Raw genomic sequence first — 16,486 nt, 5'->3', positions numbered from 1 at the left:
CGTTAACCCCTTGAGGACTGTATGGCAGAACAACCACCGAGATCATAAGGCCCAAAATAAGCATAAAGGCAACCTCTACCAATCGCCCGTCCACAAAGCCACCCCCTCCCAGTAAAGGCCCGTAAGGGCCGCAGATAGCCCTCCGTAAATCACATAGCAGCACATTACAAACAGTGGCGTATTGACTTAGCTGAGAAATCCGAGACAGGAGTGCAATCAGCAGCCATTGCTCCCCCATTTGAAAAGTGTCCCTCCAGCCAAACTGACATCTTGCAGGGAATCATACGGAACATAACCACAAACAACTATACATCCCTCCCAAGACAACATAACAATAACATATCGAGCATAAACTAAGCAGTATACTTGCAAGTAGGGAAATCAAACACATAAGTTCAATCAGCAGCAAGCGCTCGCCGTGCCGGAAAGCGTCCGTCCAGCCACATTGATGCTTCGCGAGGGGTCGTGAAGAATTTTGTTTCCCCATCCGAGACCACCCGCAGTTTAGACGGAAAGAGCATGGCATAGGGGATATTCAATTCACGCAGCCTGCGTTTCACAGGGACAAACTGCGCTCTATCCTTCTGGACATCGACAGCAAAATCCGGAAAGACTGACACTGGGGAACCTTTCCACTTAAGGGGACCCTTGGTGCGGGCCAGTCTCAGAATCACATCTCTATCCCGGTAGTGGAGGAGCTTGGCAATAAATGTACGGGGAGGTGCCCCTGGAGGTAATGGGCGCATCGGGACCCTATGGGCGCGTTCCACTGCGAAATGTGAAGTGAACTCCTCCGCTCCAAATACATCCAACAGCCAGCGTTCAAGAAATTTTTCAGGGGAAGCACCCTCTTCTTTCTCCGGGAGTCCGACGAAACGGACATTGTTTCGCCGCAATCTCCCCTCCATATCCGTCATCTTTCTATGTACATCCATCATCTGGGACTCCAGAGCAGAAGTGCGTCTACCGAGAGGCGTAACAGTGTCTTCCAGCGTGGAGGTGCGCGTCTCAACCTCACCAACCCTCTCTCGCACCCGCTGAAGGTCCTGGTGTATAATGGATAAATCCGACTGGACCTGACCGATCCTGTCGGCCAAGCGGGCTTCACTGGCCGTGACCGCATCCAGCACCCTCTGCAGAGCAGCATCGGCGGCATCCGCAGATGAGGAGCCAGCCGACGGGGAGGGCGGCGCTGAGGTCGACTGCACCTCCCCACCCTGTTGGGACCGCGTCGGCGGATTTCTGACATACTTTTCCAACTTCGCCGCGGCCGCGGCAGACCGATGCGGCTTGACCATTATGGCCGATCGGGCAGCAGGAGGCAAGAATATATGAAATAGTATATCAAGAACTGTCCAGGGACGGCCAAGGAATAACTGAATGTAGTATATCAGAATTATCCAGTCGCTGCTTACGGGTAAGTATAGTATACCAGAACTGTTCAGTGACCGTGTATAATACCGGGAGCCTCAGTTAGCACAGAATAAATATTTGCGGGAGGATATATAGAAATCTTTCCTTCCCTCTCAGCATATGAGGCACAATAAATTGAAGGGAAGTGTGTGCTGGGAGGCTGGGGTTGACCAGCGTGTTACAGGGTGTTACAGGATCTGCAGGGGTTAACTGCACTGCTCCCTATCCTGATGGAGCAAAGCTCAACTAGGCATCAGTATTAGTATTATGGGGAGGGCACAGGCACTTATAAATTCAGCCGTGCCGTGTACCTCCTCCCCAGCGGCAGAGCACAGTGCAGGAGCCGGAGGGCACAAGCCGGGGCCGCCGGAGCGAGCAGGGAGAGAGAGCGGCGGCGGGTCACGTGGTGCTGCAGCGGCCGGGGGAGAGTTCGCCCGCCGGAGCACAGCAGGAGAGGCGCCACAGAGGGGAAGCCGCGGACCCGGCGAGGACGGGAGCAGGTCTCGGTGCGGGATGACGGGAGCCGGATGCAGGTCTCTGTGGCGGCAGCAGGAAGCCGCGGACCCGGCAATCAGTGCCCAGGACGGGAGCCCGGTGGAGGTGACAGCAGGTCTCAGTAGGGAAGACGGGAGGCGGGTGCAGGTCTCTGTGCGGGCAGCAGGATGTCAGCTACCCACGTGTAGTAGCAGGCCCGGGGCCCCCCGCACACCGCAGTCACTCTAATTCAGAGGGTAGTTTGCTGGCAAGTCTCCAAGCGGGCCAGGGGTACCCCTACACTATAATGCTGATATTGGGGTGGATTGCAGGCCCAGGGGGGGACACAGGATATTGGTGCAGGAGTTTAATAGCTGGAGAGACACACAGTCTGTGTGCTACTCCATGTCCGTCGAAGCCACGCCCTCTAAAGTTCTTTTTAGTGCCCATGTCTCCGGCGGAGCCCGTCTATTCCCCATGGTCCTTACGGAGTCCCCAGCATCCTCTAGGACGTAAGAGAAATTAATTTATTCCATTTTGGAATAAGGCTGCAACATAACTGTCACAACTGAGGGCCTGAGCTGACGGGAGGCAGCCTCAGTTGTAGGGGCTGAGATGTACCGGAACCTGGGAGGTTGTATCAGACCCCTGGACATGTAAGTAACATGAATAATAACTGCCCGAAGGCGTGACCACGACAACTTGGATAAAAGTCAATGATGTTTATTATGACAACTCCGCAACACAGCAGCAGTAAAAGAAAACGTAAAAAGTCAGCAAAGAATAAATACAGTTCCTGGGTACTACAGGATGGCAGGAGCCACAGGGCACTGGTAGTGTGAGATAGTTCTTATGATCTTCTAGATGGAAAGTCCTTACCAGGCCCGACTGTAGCAATGGAGATAACCCAGGATTGTGCCAGCTGGTGTTCCAGGAAAAGCTGGGTTGCTGAAGATAAAACAGCTGCTGTGGATACTGGCTGGAACCAGACTGTTGTTAGCACGGAGTGGATACTGGCTGGAACCAGTTAAATAATAAATGAACTTGGGAGCGATGAAATATGAACTGAAATGTAGAACTTGAGAGCGGAGAAATAATAATACCGGTGGAGAGTGGTAAAGTGTAGAAAGGACACCGGCCCTTTAAGGGAAGCTGTACTCTGCTGGAAGCTGAGCTGGAAGCAGGTAATGTTGTAGCTGGAAACAGATGAATCCACAATGGATTGGAGAGTCAGGCTACACCGCAGGTGGAATGCTGGTGCGGGTCTCTATGGTGGAAGTCTTGAGACAGGAGCTGGAACCTGGAAGACAATCACAGGAGAGAGACAAACAGGAACTAGGTTTGACAACCAAAGCACTGACGCCTTCCTTGCTCAGGCACAGTGTATTTATACCTGCAGCAAGGAAGGGATTGGCTAGGCAATTATGCAGATTATCAATACTGAGAACAGATTGGTGGAAATGATCAGCTGACAGAATCCAAGATGGCTGCGCCCATGCAGACACTTGGAGGGAAGTTTGGTTTGTAATCCATGTGGTAATGAAAACAGTAATGGCGGCGCCGGCCACCGGAGACAGGAGGCGCCAGGCTGACAGATGCACATCCAACCACGCGGACACAGCGGAGGCCGCGGCTGACGTAATCGCCACTCAGACACTCTGCATGCAGAAGTTCAGGGACGGCGGCGGAGGCCGCGGGAGACGCCATGCCAGGTGTAATATGGCATTTACTGTGACAGCGTCCCAGAGTGACAGGAGAGGATACAGGAATGTACACATCAGGATAACAGATGGGATCCGGTCCTGGAGCACTGAGCCAGCCTTAGGAGGCATCTGATGGGTAAGAAATGGCGTCCAGATACCCGGATCGTGACAGCACCCCCCCCTTTAGGAGTGGCCCCAGGACACTTCTTTGGCTTTTGAGGAAACTTGGAATGGAATCTCCGGGCCAAGGCAGGAGCATGGACATCAGAAGCATTGGTCCATGAACGTTCCTCAGGACCATAACCCTTCCAGTCAATAAGATATTGTAGTTGACCGTAACGGTGACGTGAGTCCAGGATCTTGGCCACTTCATACTCAACGCCTCGTTGAGTTTGGACTTTCGGAGTTGGAGGAAGTGAGGAATGAAACCGATTCAAGATCAGCGGTTTCAACAGGGAAACATGGAATGTCCTGGGTATTTTTAAGAAGGGAGGCAACTGGAGTCTGTAAGCAACAGGATTGATGACTTGTTCAATCTTGAAAGGACCGATATAGCGAGGTGCAAACTTCATACTGGGAACTCTTAACCTCAAATTCTTCGTGGATAACCATACCCGATCACCCACCTTGAGAGCAGGAACTGCTCGACGCTTCTTATCCGCAAACTTCTTGTACCTGAACGATGCCTTGAGCAGAGCTGATCGTACGCTCTTCCAGATATTGGCAAATTGATGCAAGGTGATATCCACTGCGGGAACAGAAGTTGCTGGAAGCGGTTGGAACTCAGGGACTTTAGGGTGGAATCCAAAGTTAGTGAAGAATGGTGTTGAAGCAGATGAAGAATGATACTGGTTGTTATGACAGAACTCGGCCCAGGGAAGTAATTGAACCCAGTCATCTTGAGAGGAGGACACATAGATGCGGAGGAAGGCCTCCAAGTCCTGATTCACCCTCTCGGTTTGACCATTGGTCTGAGGATGGTAAGCCGTGGAAAACTTTAGCTTGACTTGGAGGACTTGACATAAACTTCGCCAGAATTTGGCTGTGAATTGAACTCCTCGATCTGAGATAATTTCTTCAGGAAGACCGTGGAGTCGGAAGATCTCTTGTATGAATACTTGAGCCAACTTGGAAGCTGACGGAAGACCGGTGAGAGGAATGAAGTGTGCCATCTTGGTGAACCGGTCAACTACCACCCAGATGGTATTGAACTTGTTGCACATGGGTAAGTCTGTAATGAAATCCATCGACAAGTGGGTCCATGGTCGACGGGGAACGGATAGTGGAACCAGTTGCCCCGCAGGCGACTGGCAGGATACTTTATGTTGGGCACACTTTGGGCAAGATGCAATAAACTCCAAGACGTCCTTTTTCAGAGTTGGCCACCAATAGGACCTAGAGATAAACTCCAGGGTTTTTTGGATACCTGTATGTCCGGCAAAACGGGAAGCATGGGCCCAATGCATGAGCTTCTTCCTTAGCATCGGCTTCACAAAACTTTTCCCTGATGGGGGCGTAGAGTCCATCCCTACCGTGGAGAATGCCAACGGATTTATAATAGGATGCTTGTCTGAAGACTCTGACTCATTTTCTTGCTCCCATGAGCGGGAAAGGGCATCGGCCTTGCGATTCTGAGAGCCCGGACAGAACTGGAGTTTAAAGTCGAACCTGGAAAAGAAAAGTGCCCATCTGGCCTGACGAGGGTTGAGACATTGTGCGCCCTTCAGGTATAAAAGGTTCTTGTGGTCTGTAAGTATGGTGATTGAATGAGAAGCTCCCTCCAACAGATACCTCCACTCTTCTAGAGCGAGCTTGATGGCTAGCAACTCCTGGTCGCCAATGGCATAGTTGCGCTCAGCTGGGGAGAACTTCCGGGAGAAGAAACTGCAAGGGTGTAAATGGCCATCTTTAGCCCTCTGAGATAACACCGCTCCTACTCCAACGGAGGAGGCATCCACCTCTAAGATGAAAGGAGAGTCGATGTCAGGCTGTTTCAGAACAGGCGCAGAGATGAACCTTTGTTTTAAAAGATGGAATGCTTGCATGGCTTCTTCAGACCACTTGGACGGGTTAGCACCCTTCTTAGTGAAAGCAGTAATAGGCGCCACAATGGTGGAAAAGTCTCGTATAAACTTTCGGTAATAGTTGGCGAACCCTAAGAACCTCTGGACCCCTTTGAGGGTTAAGGGTACCGGCCAATTTTGGATTGCTTGTAGTTTCTCAGGATCCATCTCTAGTCCGGAACCGGACACAATGTACCCTAGAAACGGAATGGACTTGACTTCAAAGACGCATTTTTCTAATTTGCAATAGAGATGATTGACACGGAGACGGGACAGAACCTCTTTAACCCAAAAACGATGTTCCTCTAAATCGTTGGCAAAAATGAGGATATCGTCTAGATAGACCACGACATGACGGTATAGAATGTCTCTGAAGATCTCATTGACAAAATGCTGGAAGACAGCTGGAGCATTGCTCAATCCGAAGGGCATGACGAGGTACTCATAATGTCCGTCACGGGTGTTAAAGGCGGTCTTCCACTCGTCACCCTCACGGATCCGGATGAGATTGTATGCACCTCGCAAGTCCAGCTTTGTAAAGATGGTAGCTCCGCTAACTCTGTCAAAGAGCTCAGTAATCAGGGGTAAAGGATAACGGTTCTTGATGGTAATGTCGTTCAAACCTCTGTAGTCGATGCACGGCCGCAGACCACCATCTTTCTTTTTTACAAAAAAGAAGCCTGCGCCGGCTGGGGAAGAAGAAGGTCGAATGAACCCCTTTGCTAGGTTCTCTTTAATATATTCCTCCATAGAATGCGTCTCAGGCAGAGACAACGGATAAGTTCGGCCTCGAGGTGGAACCTTCCCTGGAACGAGATCAATCGGACAGTCCCATTCTCTATGAGGAGGAAGGATATCAGCAGAAGCTTTACTGAACACATCCGTGAAATCTTGATATGGAGGAGGTGGAACATCAGACGACCTGGGGGAGGAAGAACAGACAGGCAATACTTTAAACAAACATGTCTCAGCACAGGAGGAACCCCATGCCAGGATTTGCGTAGTCGTCCAATCAATTGTAGGATTGTGAAGACGGAGCCATGGAAGGCCCAGGACCACAGGATGTGTGGCTCTTGGAATCACTAAAAAAGAAATAAGTTCGGAATGAAGAACTCCCACTCTCAGACGAACTGGTAGAGTCCTTAAAGAAATAACTGCATCAAAAATTTTGCTGCCATCCACGGCAGTTAAAGAAATGGACGAAGGAAGTCTCTCGGTGGGTAGGGACCACCGTTTAACATAGGCTTCGGTAATAAAGTTCCCAGCTGCTCCGGAATCAAGGAGGGCAAGGACGTTCCGATAACGTTGAGCAACTTGAAGCGAGACTGGGAGATTACAATCTTGAGGAGATGGAGAGGAGATCATTACTCCTAGCCGGCCCTCTCCATGGCGAGCTAGGATTTGGAGTTTCCCGGACGTTTGGGACAGGCATTAATGGTGTGAGACGGAGCTGCACAATAGAGACAGAGAAACTCGGAGAGACGTCTTCGGCGCTCAGCAGGAGTTAAACGGGAACGGCCAAGTTGCATGGGCTCATCTTTAGATGGTGACAGTTGACGAGGAGGAGGAGCAGAAGATTTTGGAGCAGATGATCTTCCACGCTCAGTTGCTCTCTCTCTGAAACGTAAATCAACTTTCGTGCAGAGTGAGATAAGCTCATCTAACTTAGAAGGTAAGTCTCTGATAGCTAACTCATCTTTAATACGCTCAGATAAGCCATGCCAGAATGCAGCATACAGGGCCTCGTCGTTCCATGCCAGTTCGGATGCCAGGATCTGGAACTGTATCAGATATTGTCCTACAGTACGTGACCCCTGGCGTAAACGGAGAATCTCGGATGAAGCTGAGGTTACCCGGCCTGGCTCGTCGAAGATGCGCCTGAATGTTGACACGAAGGCAGTGTAGGAAGATAGCAGGGTGTCGGACCTCTCCCATAACGGTGATGCCCAATCAAGGGCTGAGCCACTGAGAAGAGAAATAATGTAGGCAATTTCTGTACGGTCACTGGGAAAATTGCCAGGTTGTAGCTCAAACTGAATCTCACACTGGTTGAGAAATCCCCTGCAGAATCTTGGAGATCCGTCAAATTTTGCTGGCGTTGGAAGATGAAGACGTGGAGCAGAAATGGGTAAGGTGGGTGGGGTTATAGCTGGAGTCACTGTGGTTGACGCACCAGACGCGCCTGATCCACGGAGAGTTGTCTGAATCCCATCCAGCCGAGTAGAGAGATCCTGGAGACAGCGGATGATGTGGCCCTGTGCAGCCTCCTGATGTTCTAGTCGGGCTGCCAGTTCTTGCATCGGCCTGGCCGCTTGATCCTGGTCTCCGGCTGGATTCATTAGGTCAGTGCTTACTGTCACAACTGAGGGCCTGAGCTGACGGGAGGCAGCCTCAGTTGTAGGGGCTGAGATGTACCGGAACCTGGGAGGTTGTATCAGACCCCTGGACATGTAAGTAACATGAATAATAACTGCCCGAAGGCGTGACCACGACAACTTGGATAAAAGTCAATGATGTTTATTATGACAACTCCGCAACACAGCAGCAGTAAAAGAAAACGTAAAAGTCAGCAAAGAATAAATACAGTTCCTGGGTACTACAGGATGGCAGGAGCCACAGGGCACTGGTAGTGTGAGATAGTTCTTATGATCTTCTAGATGGAAAGTCCTTACCAGGCCCGACTGTAGCAATGGAGATAACCCAGGATTGTGCCAGCTGGTGTTCCAGGAAAAGCTGGGTTGCTGAAGATAAAACAGCTGCTGTGGATACTGGCTGGAACCAGACTGTTGTTAGCACGGAGTGGATACTGGCTGGAACCAGTTAAATAATAAATGAACTTGGGAGCGATGAAATATGAACTGAAATGTAGAACTTGAGAGCGGAGAAATAATAATACCGGTGGAGAGTGGTAAAGTGTAGAAAGGACACCGGCCCTTTAAGGGAAGCTGTACTCTGCTGGAAGCTGAGCTGGAAGCAGGTAATGTTGTAGCTGGAAACAGATGAATCCACAATGGATTGGAGAGTCAGGCTACACCGCAGGTGGAATGCTGGTGCGGGTCTCTATGGTGGAAGTCTTGAGACAGGAGCTGGAACCTGGAAGACAATCACAGGAGAGAGACAAACAGGAACTAGGTTTGACAACCAAAGCACTGACGCCTTCCTTGCTCAGGCACAGTGTATTTATACCTGCAGCAAGGAAGGGATTGGCTAGGCAATTATGCAGATTATCAATACTGAGAACAGATTGGTGGAAATGATCAGCTGACAGAATCCAAGATGGCTGCGCCCATGCAGACACTTGGAGGGAAGTTTGGTTTGTAATCCATGTGGTAATGAAAACAGTAATGGCGGCGCCGGCCACCGGAGACAGGAGGCGCCAGGCTGACAGATGCACATCCAACCACGCGGACACAGCGGAGGCCGCGGCTGACGTAATCGCCACTCAGACACTCTGCATGCAGAAGTTCAGGGACGGCGGCGGAGGCCGCGGGAGACGCCATGCCAGGTGTAATATGGCGTTTACTGTGACAGCGTCCCAGAGTGACAGGAGAGGATACAGGAATGTACACATCAGGATAACAGATGGGATCCGGTCCTGGAGCACTGAGCCAGCCTTAGGAGGCATCTGATGGGTAAGAAATGGCGTCCAGATACCCGGATCGTGACAATAACACTGTGAAAAAAGTGAAGCGCAGTGAATACTTTCCGGATGCACTGTAGGTCCAGTAATAAACCAGTTGTAGCAAATAGAGGGGCAGATGTATTAAGCCTGGAGAAGTGATAAAGCAGTGATAAGTGGAAGGTGATAACGCACTAGCCAATCATTACGGGTTTGAAAAACTACAGGAGTTGATTGGCTGTTGCGATATCACCTTCCACTTATCATTTCTCCAGGCTTAATACATCTGCCCCAAAACTTTAGACCATTATATAATTTGTTTCCACAGCAGCGCACTAGAACTGAGGGGAGGCACCACCAACCCCTCCCCTCAGGGACATAGTGCCCAGACCTCCTCTCCCTGCCCATGTCAGTCACTTCCCCACCTCCTTTAACCCCAACTCCACCAATCTGGTGATGAATTATGCCCAAGCTCCACCCACTTCAGTCTCTATGTAAGAGAACCGCACCATCCTCCCTCCTCAACTGACGCAGAAGAACTCGAGTAATGCTCTCCTCATTGCAAAAGTCCGTCACGCATTAATCCAGTGAGCAGTCTCACCGATCTCCGTCCTTTTTTTTTTTTCCTTTTGTATCATAAGCTATTTGCTATAGTTATAATTTTTTACTTTTTAGAAAGAGCAAGATGGAAATAATGATGAAGAACATGCATATACAGTAAGTAGCATATTGTAAAAAGTAATGAAAAAGCTGTACATGTTACATGATAGAAAAAGAAAACAAATAATTCCAGCGCCTCTCAACCACCTAACTAATACAATTTGGTCGTATGTGTTGAAAAAAGCAGCTCTCAACTGGACAGTACTGACCTGTCCACCAACAAAACAGCACAAGAATGATAATACAGGTTGAGTATCCCTTATCCAAAATGCTTGGGACCAGAGGAATTTTGGATATGGGATTTTTCCGTAGTTTGGAATAATTGCATACCATAATGAGATAACATGGTGATGGGACCCAAGTCTAAGCACAGAATGCATTTATGTTACATATACTCCTTATACACACAGCCTGAAGGTCATTTTAGCCAATATTTTTTTGTAACTTTGTGCATTAAACAAAGTGTGTCTACATTCACACAATTAATTTATGTTTCATATACACCTTATACACAGGGCCTGAAGGTCATTTAATACAATATTTTTAATAACTTTTAGTATAAAACAAAGTTTGTGTACATTGAGCCATCAAAAACAAAGGTTTCACTATCTCAATCTCACTCAAAAAAGTCCGTATTTCGGAATATTCCGTATTCCGGAATATTTGGATATGGGATACTCAACCTGTATATTATCAGAGAGCGCATATAGCTGTATATATATCCAATTTATTACATATAAAATAAACACATGCACATATAAAATAAAAGATAAAAAATCAATTAAAAATTCCCCCTACTGCAGCGGATTGAATTTGACCGGACACTTCTACAATATCCAGATTTAAAGTTCATAATATGGAAATATTCTCAATGTAAAGTCCCGAAAAATATACAGTCCTATTTATAAGAACAGTTGATGATGCCTGCCGTTTTTATCCAGCTGTGAGCATTTTCACATGCTCTTAGAGATCTCCTTATGTATCTGATGGACAGCCGGCTTTCAACTCCCGTTAATTGGTGCCGCAAACGGCCAGGTGCTTTAGATGTTTAAGCCTTAATGTCCGTATTTAATGGACTTGTACATCTACTCTCACTGTGCTAATAGGGCCACATTGCAAGATTGTCCACTTTACTCACGGCCAAGAGCGTGCCTGTTTATCATCCGTGGACGGCCCCCTTTGTCGATGTCAGCCACAGTCGAGAGATGGCACCTTTCTTTGTTGCGGGGTTTTTCAAATCACTGTATGTAACAGCCAGCAAATAGCTGCACTCACCTGAAAGCCACAAGCTTGAAACACATCTCCGTCTTTTCTGATAGGTAAAAGGACTGCACCACCTCCCTCTTCAACATAGGTAGCAGAAACTCTACTAAAGGCCCATAAACATTAGACCAGAAAGTAAAAGATCTCGCTCAGAAGGGCCGATCTGAGCGAGATCTTTCCCAATCTCGTCCAGTGTGTAAACTAAATGTCGTTAAGGATACGCGCTCCCGTGCATGGTTAATGACCCCCTCCCTCACCTGAACATGTACAGACGAGGGAGGTCCTTGTTGACGACAACCATGCTTCAGATGCAGCATGGCCGTCGTCGTCGTCCCCCCGCGCCAGTATCAGCATGTATCACTTGTCGATGCCGGCACCCCGCCGGGTGTACTGGGCTTAATATGTGATCACACAAACATGTCACGTGTTAGTCTAGTCCCTCCGCATCCACTGAGGAAAGTGGTGAGGCGCAAAGAGTTCTTGTTGATATCGATGTGGATCATGGCAAAGGCAGCAAGGTAGGGAGAAAAGAGTGGAAGAGGAGAGCTAGATGAGGCAACACAGGTAAAGAGAGAGAGAAATGGATGGGATTAGGAGAGCCAGATAAGGGATAGGGGTATCCGGACTATAGATCGAACTAAAAAGGTCGACAGTCAATAGATCTACCACTAATGGTAGACATGCAGAAAAGTGACAAAACAGCCAAAAAAATAAAATAAAATTGTGTCTATCTTTTTTGTGTCTACCATTTCCATGTCGACTTTTGACCCTGTTGACCTAATGCATGTCTACCATTAGTGGTAGACCTATTGACTGTAGATCTTTTTAGTGTAAATCTAATAATCCACACCCAGGGATAGGACAGGTAGAGAGACACACAGTGAGATGGGAGAATAAGCGGGCAGACATGGAATAGAGGGAGTGGGTTCAAAGGGCGTTTTTCAAATGATATATCACGCCCAATCTCCTTTCTAAAGTGATCCCCAATATCGTGAGTTGGGCGCCCTCGCTACCCTGGGGGTAGCGAGCTGAAATAATTATACCACGCCCGTCAGCAGAAACAGAATGGGTGTGGAAGGGGGTGAAAAGAATTGAATACCGCCAAAAGAATCCCACACTATCCACAGTAGCTGCAGTGAGAAAATGAGACAGAAGGAAACTAATACAGAGGTAAGAATAGCACAAGAACAATAGTATTAAGGGGAGAGAAGGAAGAAACAAGAGGAGATGAGAAAGAGAGGTAGATGGGAAGAACAGAGCGATAAGTAGTGGCAAGAATAGGGGGTGACAGGATCAATAGAAAGATAACTATTATGGCAATAATGGGGGAGATGCCAAAAATAGGGGGAGATGGGAGGACTAGGGGAAGACGGGTGAAATGGGGGGACAAATGGGGGAGATGTGACAAATAGGGTGAATAGCAAGAGAGGCAGGAATAGCGGGAGATGGGGAAAATGGGGGACAAATAGGAAGAAACAGGGAGAATAGGGAAACATATAGGATAAAAGAATAGGAGATGGGAGAGATAGAAGGAATAATAAAGGGATACGGAAGGAATAGAGGGAAGGAGATGGAAAGCTGGAGAAAGAACGAGGAAATAATGTAATATAATAGCTAGTGACACAGAAAATGAGGAGTGCAAAATACTAGTGCGTCAAATAGGTGTATGGGGGAAAGTATCACAGCTTGGAGAGTGATAAAGTGGTTACAGGCTGTGTTTGAAAAATGACAAACTGATTGGTTGGGAGTTTCTCTCTCCCCAAGCTTTGCTAAATCCCTGCATATATTATCTCGGGTTGGGTATGTGTAACCGGCGGTCACAACGCTGCGGGATCGGTGCGCCAAAGGTTCTATTCCTACTCTATGGGTGTCGTGGACATCCACGACCAGAGGCGTAACTAGGGTTTTCGGAGCCCAGGGCAAGATGAAGAGTGGTGCCCCCCCCCAAAAAAAAAAATAAGAATTTACTTACCGATAATTCTATTTCTCATAGTCCGTAGTGGATGCTGGGACTCCGTCAGGACCATGGGGAATAGCGGGCTCCGCAGGAGACAGGGCACATCTAAAAAAGCTTTTAGGTCACATGGTGCGTACTGGCTCCTCCCCCTATGACCCTCCTCCAAGCCTCAGTTAGGTACTGTGCCCCCCCCCCCCAAAAAAAACCCACCAAAGAGAGTATGTGCGCGCGCCGGGAAAATGGGCATGGCCACACTCCAGAAGGGGTGTGGCCACGCACCAGAAGGGGTGTGGCCACTGAAAATGCCCCACAGTGCCAGATACATGCCCCACAGTGCCAGATACATGCGCCAGTATGTATACATGCCCCACAGTACCAGTTACATTGCCCCACAGTGCAAGTTACATGCCCCACAGTGCCAGTTACAATGCAGTGCCAGATACATGCCCCACAGTGCCAGTTACATGCCCCACTGTGCTCCCCCCCCTGGTCACTCACCGCTTCTTTGTGTTGTGGCTCTGATATGTGAGGGGGAGGAGAGCGCAGCGCCTCTCCTTCCCCTCACCGCTCCAGGTCTCCGGCAGCGGCAATGTAGCGCCGGTTCGCTAGCCAATCAGAGCTCGCGGACCGGCAGCCAATCAGGAGCCGGTCCGCAAGCTCTGATTGGCTAACGCCGCCGGACACCGGACACACGCAGCGCTGCTGGTGTTCAGGTGCTGGCAGCGGCGGTGAGGGGAGGGAGAGACGCTGCGCTCTCCTCCCCTCCAATTGCGGCGTGACGGGGGCGAGTGGGGCATGATGCCCTGGCTGCCGCCGGCGCCCCCCTCTGCTGGGCCTGCCAAGGCGACCAGGGCACGTGCCCCACTCACCCTATCCTAGTTACGCCTCTGCCCACGACTGGGAATAGTCCCTGTTGGTCAGCATGCCAACAATCGGGATAGTGAGGGGGCGGGATGTAGATGCCGGTATCACATAACTACATCCCATTATCTCTCTAGAACTTGTCACACAGCCGCTAAGACAGTATAAAATAAACTTTTCAGGCATTATTATTATTATAAGGACACTAATATACAGAGGAGCTTCCGTCCTGCCTGTGTAACACCTCTACTAATTGCTCCCCAATATACAGCAGAATATTAGCACATATCATGCAGCACTCGTCTCTATCACCTGTTTATTGGCCTCATCGAAGAACACGCTGTTGACATCGGTGGCTTTTTCAAACAGAATGGGCCGGTCACACAGCTCCAGGTAATAATCCTCCCTCTCCATAGCTGCTGGGTTCGCTGTGCTATATCTTTGCGGGGACTCTCTCGTCTACTGTATGTGCATAGCGCGATGCTCCTGTAACAGCTCTGCCTTGTACACAATTTACACCGTTCCTGCAGCAGTTAACAGTGTGTATTACAGTCCCTTCCAGGCTTCCACTGCCAACCCGGAAAACAAACCATGAGTTTATTTTGTCCCGGGTAAATGCATCATTTTGTTGTAGCCATACAACTACACTTTGACATATGATCTCTTCCAACATGGCCGTCTTTCAGGAGAATCACTTTAGTAGGAAGTCACTGAATCACGTGGATGTACAGCTGCTATCACTAGAGTGCGCATAGTACTGTCAAAAAGCGTCTCGGTGACAGCTCGGCGGCCATTTTGTTGGTTGTAAATACTTTCTCAAAAACAATAGCTACTTGTAATTTGTAACTTACTAGCATTATATTTTCTTTTTTTAATAGGCAAGGTTCCTAATACATGCTTTTTGCAGATTTTAAATAGCCAAATCAGTTGAAAGAATTGCCTTTTATTATGTTCGAACGCAAATAATTTGGGCACAGAACACTGTCAGAAAATCCTTACTATACCTACAGTATAGCCAGGGGTGTCCCTATGCCCTGTATCACCCGGTGCGCTGTACGCTTCCCCCCTGTGCTGGCTAAAGGGGGCATGCATAGGCAAATGCAGGGGGGGGTTCCGGTTGCCCAGAAACCCCTCCTCTTGGAAAGTGGCTCCAATTATGACAACTGTAGCAATGGTATATAATGCGATTACTAGAGCTGCCCCCACAACATGCAGTTTAAGGGGCATAGCAGAGCTGCTACACATGCCCAGTGGTAGCAGCACAGGCTTACCTACATTCTGGCTGCTCTCTGCGGGAGAGAGCAGCCAGGTCAGCTCAGAGGGCGGCCAGGGGAGGCTGTGATGTCGAGAAGGGGGTGGGCCGGAGGCGGAGTAAGGGCGGAGCGGGGGCGGTGCGGGGGTGGGGTCATGACGAAGCCTCTTTTAAGCCACGCCCCCCGCTCTGTAATGCCGCGATCACCGGCATTACACTGCAGGAGGCGTGGCTATGATGACGCGATTCAGAAAGAATCGCGTCATCAACTGCCCAGACCGCCCACTTTACACACTAAGTGGGCGGACGGGCAGGGGGGACCCCACGAATCGGGAGACTTGCCTGACCGGGAGGGTCACCCGATTTTTGGGAGCCTCTCGGCCATTCCGGGAGAGTAGGCAAGTATGTAGCAGCATCTTCTACCAAGTTTGCTTTGTGTGTAGATCTGAGTCCTCAATCAGTGCTCTGATCCAGAAAGTAGCTACCAGGAAGAAGAGACAGGAGCGCGTGCGTGTGTGTGTGTGTGTGTTTAACCTTTTCCTGACCACTTATTTATATTATTTAAATATGTTTGATACAGTCTATACTATAGACCATCTAGTGTTAAATATTAATACTGTATTCCATACAGTATCCAGTGTATAAAACCAATGTGTACATTAATGTTCTGGGTTGTTACTTTGTTCTTCTGCCGCCTTCCTAGACTCCTGCATTTGCTCCAATGGTCTGCAGAGTGGGATTGTGGACTGCATTAGGAAACCCCCCTCTACAAATCCTACGTTTGCCACTGGCATGGTCCCTCATGAAGGGGGAGTGGTCTTGAGGCCCAACCTCCATTTTCATCACTTCGGGGGTCCAGGAGATGCTGGACTCTGTGTCCGTCAGGTTCACAGAGGATTTGCTTCCAGCTCATTATACCGGGACAATGTTTAGAGGCACCTGGTTATCTGCACTCGCATTCACATGCAATACAAGTAGCTGGTGTAAAGAGCTGGGTGCTTCTAAACATTGTTACGGCATGAATGGACCAGAAGCAAATCCCCGATCAGCCAGGCCGACACTAAATAATAAAATCCTACAAGTAGTGCGCAATAAATATACCTAGCTGCCTGCATCAGAATTTCTGAGGGTCTCTCAAATGCACCCTCTACAAAAGCATCATCTTTCATTTAGCCAGGCCGACACTGGCTGGGCTATCCCTGGACGCTGTTGTGGCTGCTG

General features: G+C 49.1%; 1 protein-coding gene across 2 annotated transcripts in view; it reads right to left on the bottom strand.

The window, feature by feature from the left end:
* RMC1 (regulator of MON1-CCZ1) overlaps positions 1-14,637 on the bottom strand; it is a 204,160-nt gene extending 189,523 nt beyond the window's left edge. Inside the window, exon 1 of one of the 2 annotated variants that reach the window (XM_063923596.1) lies at positions 14,326-14,637. In XM_063923596.1, coding sequence (XP_063779666.1) covers positions 14,326-14,427 — 102 coding nt within the window. In that variant the 5' untranslated portion in view covers positions 14,428-14,637. The remainder of the gene's footprint in view (positions 1-14,325) is intronic. The other variant, XM_063923595.1, reaches the window with a different exon arrangement.
* Positions 14,638-16,486: the final 1,849 nt, after the last annotated feature.

Source organism: Pseudophryne corroboree, chromosome 5 (genome assembly GCF_028390025.1).
Source record: "Pseudophryne corroboree isolate aPseCor3 chromosome 5, aPseCor3.hap2, whole genome shotgun sequence".
NCBI lineage: Eukaryota > Metazoa > Chordata > Amphibia > Anura > Myobatrachidae > Pseudophryne > Pseudophryne corroboree.
Note: the sequence above shows the minus strand (reverse complement) of the source record. Positions and strands in the feature narration are given on the sequence as shown.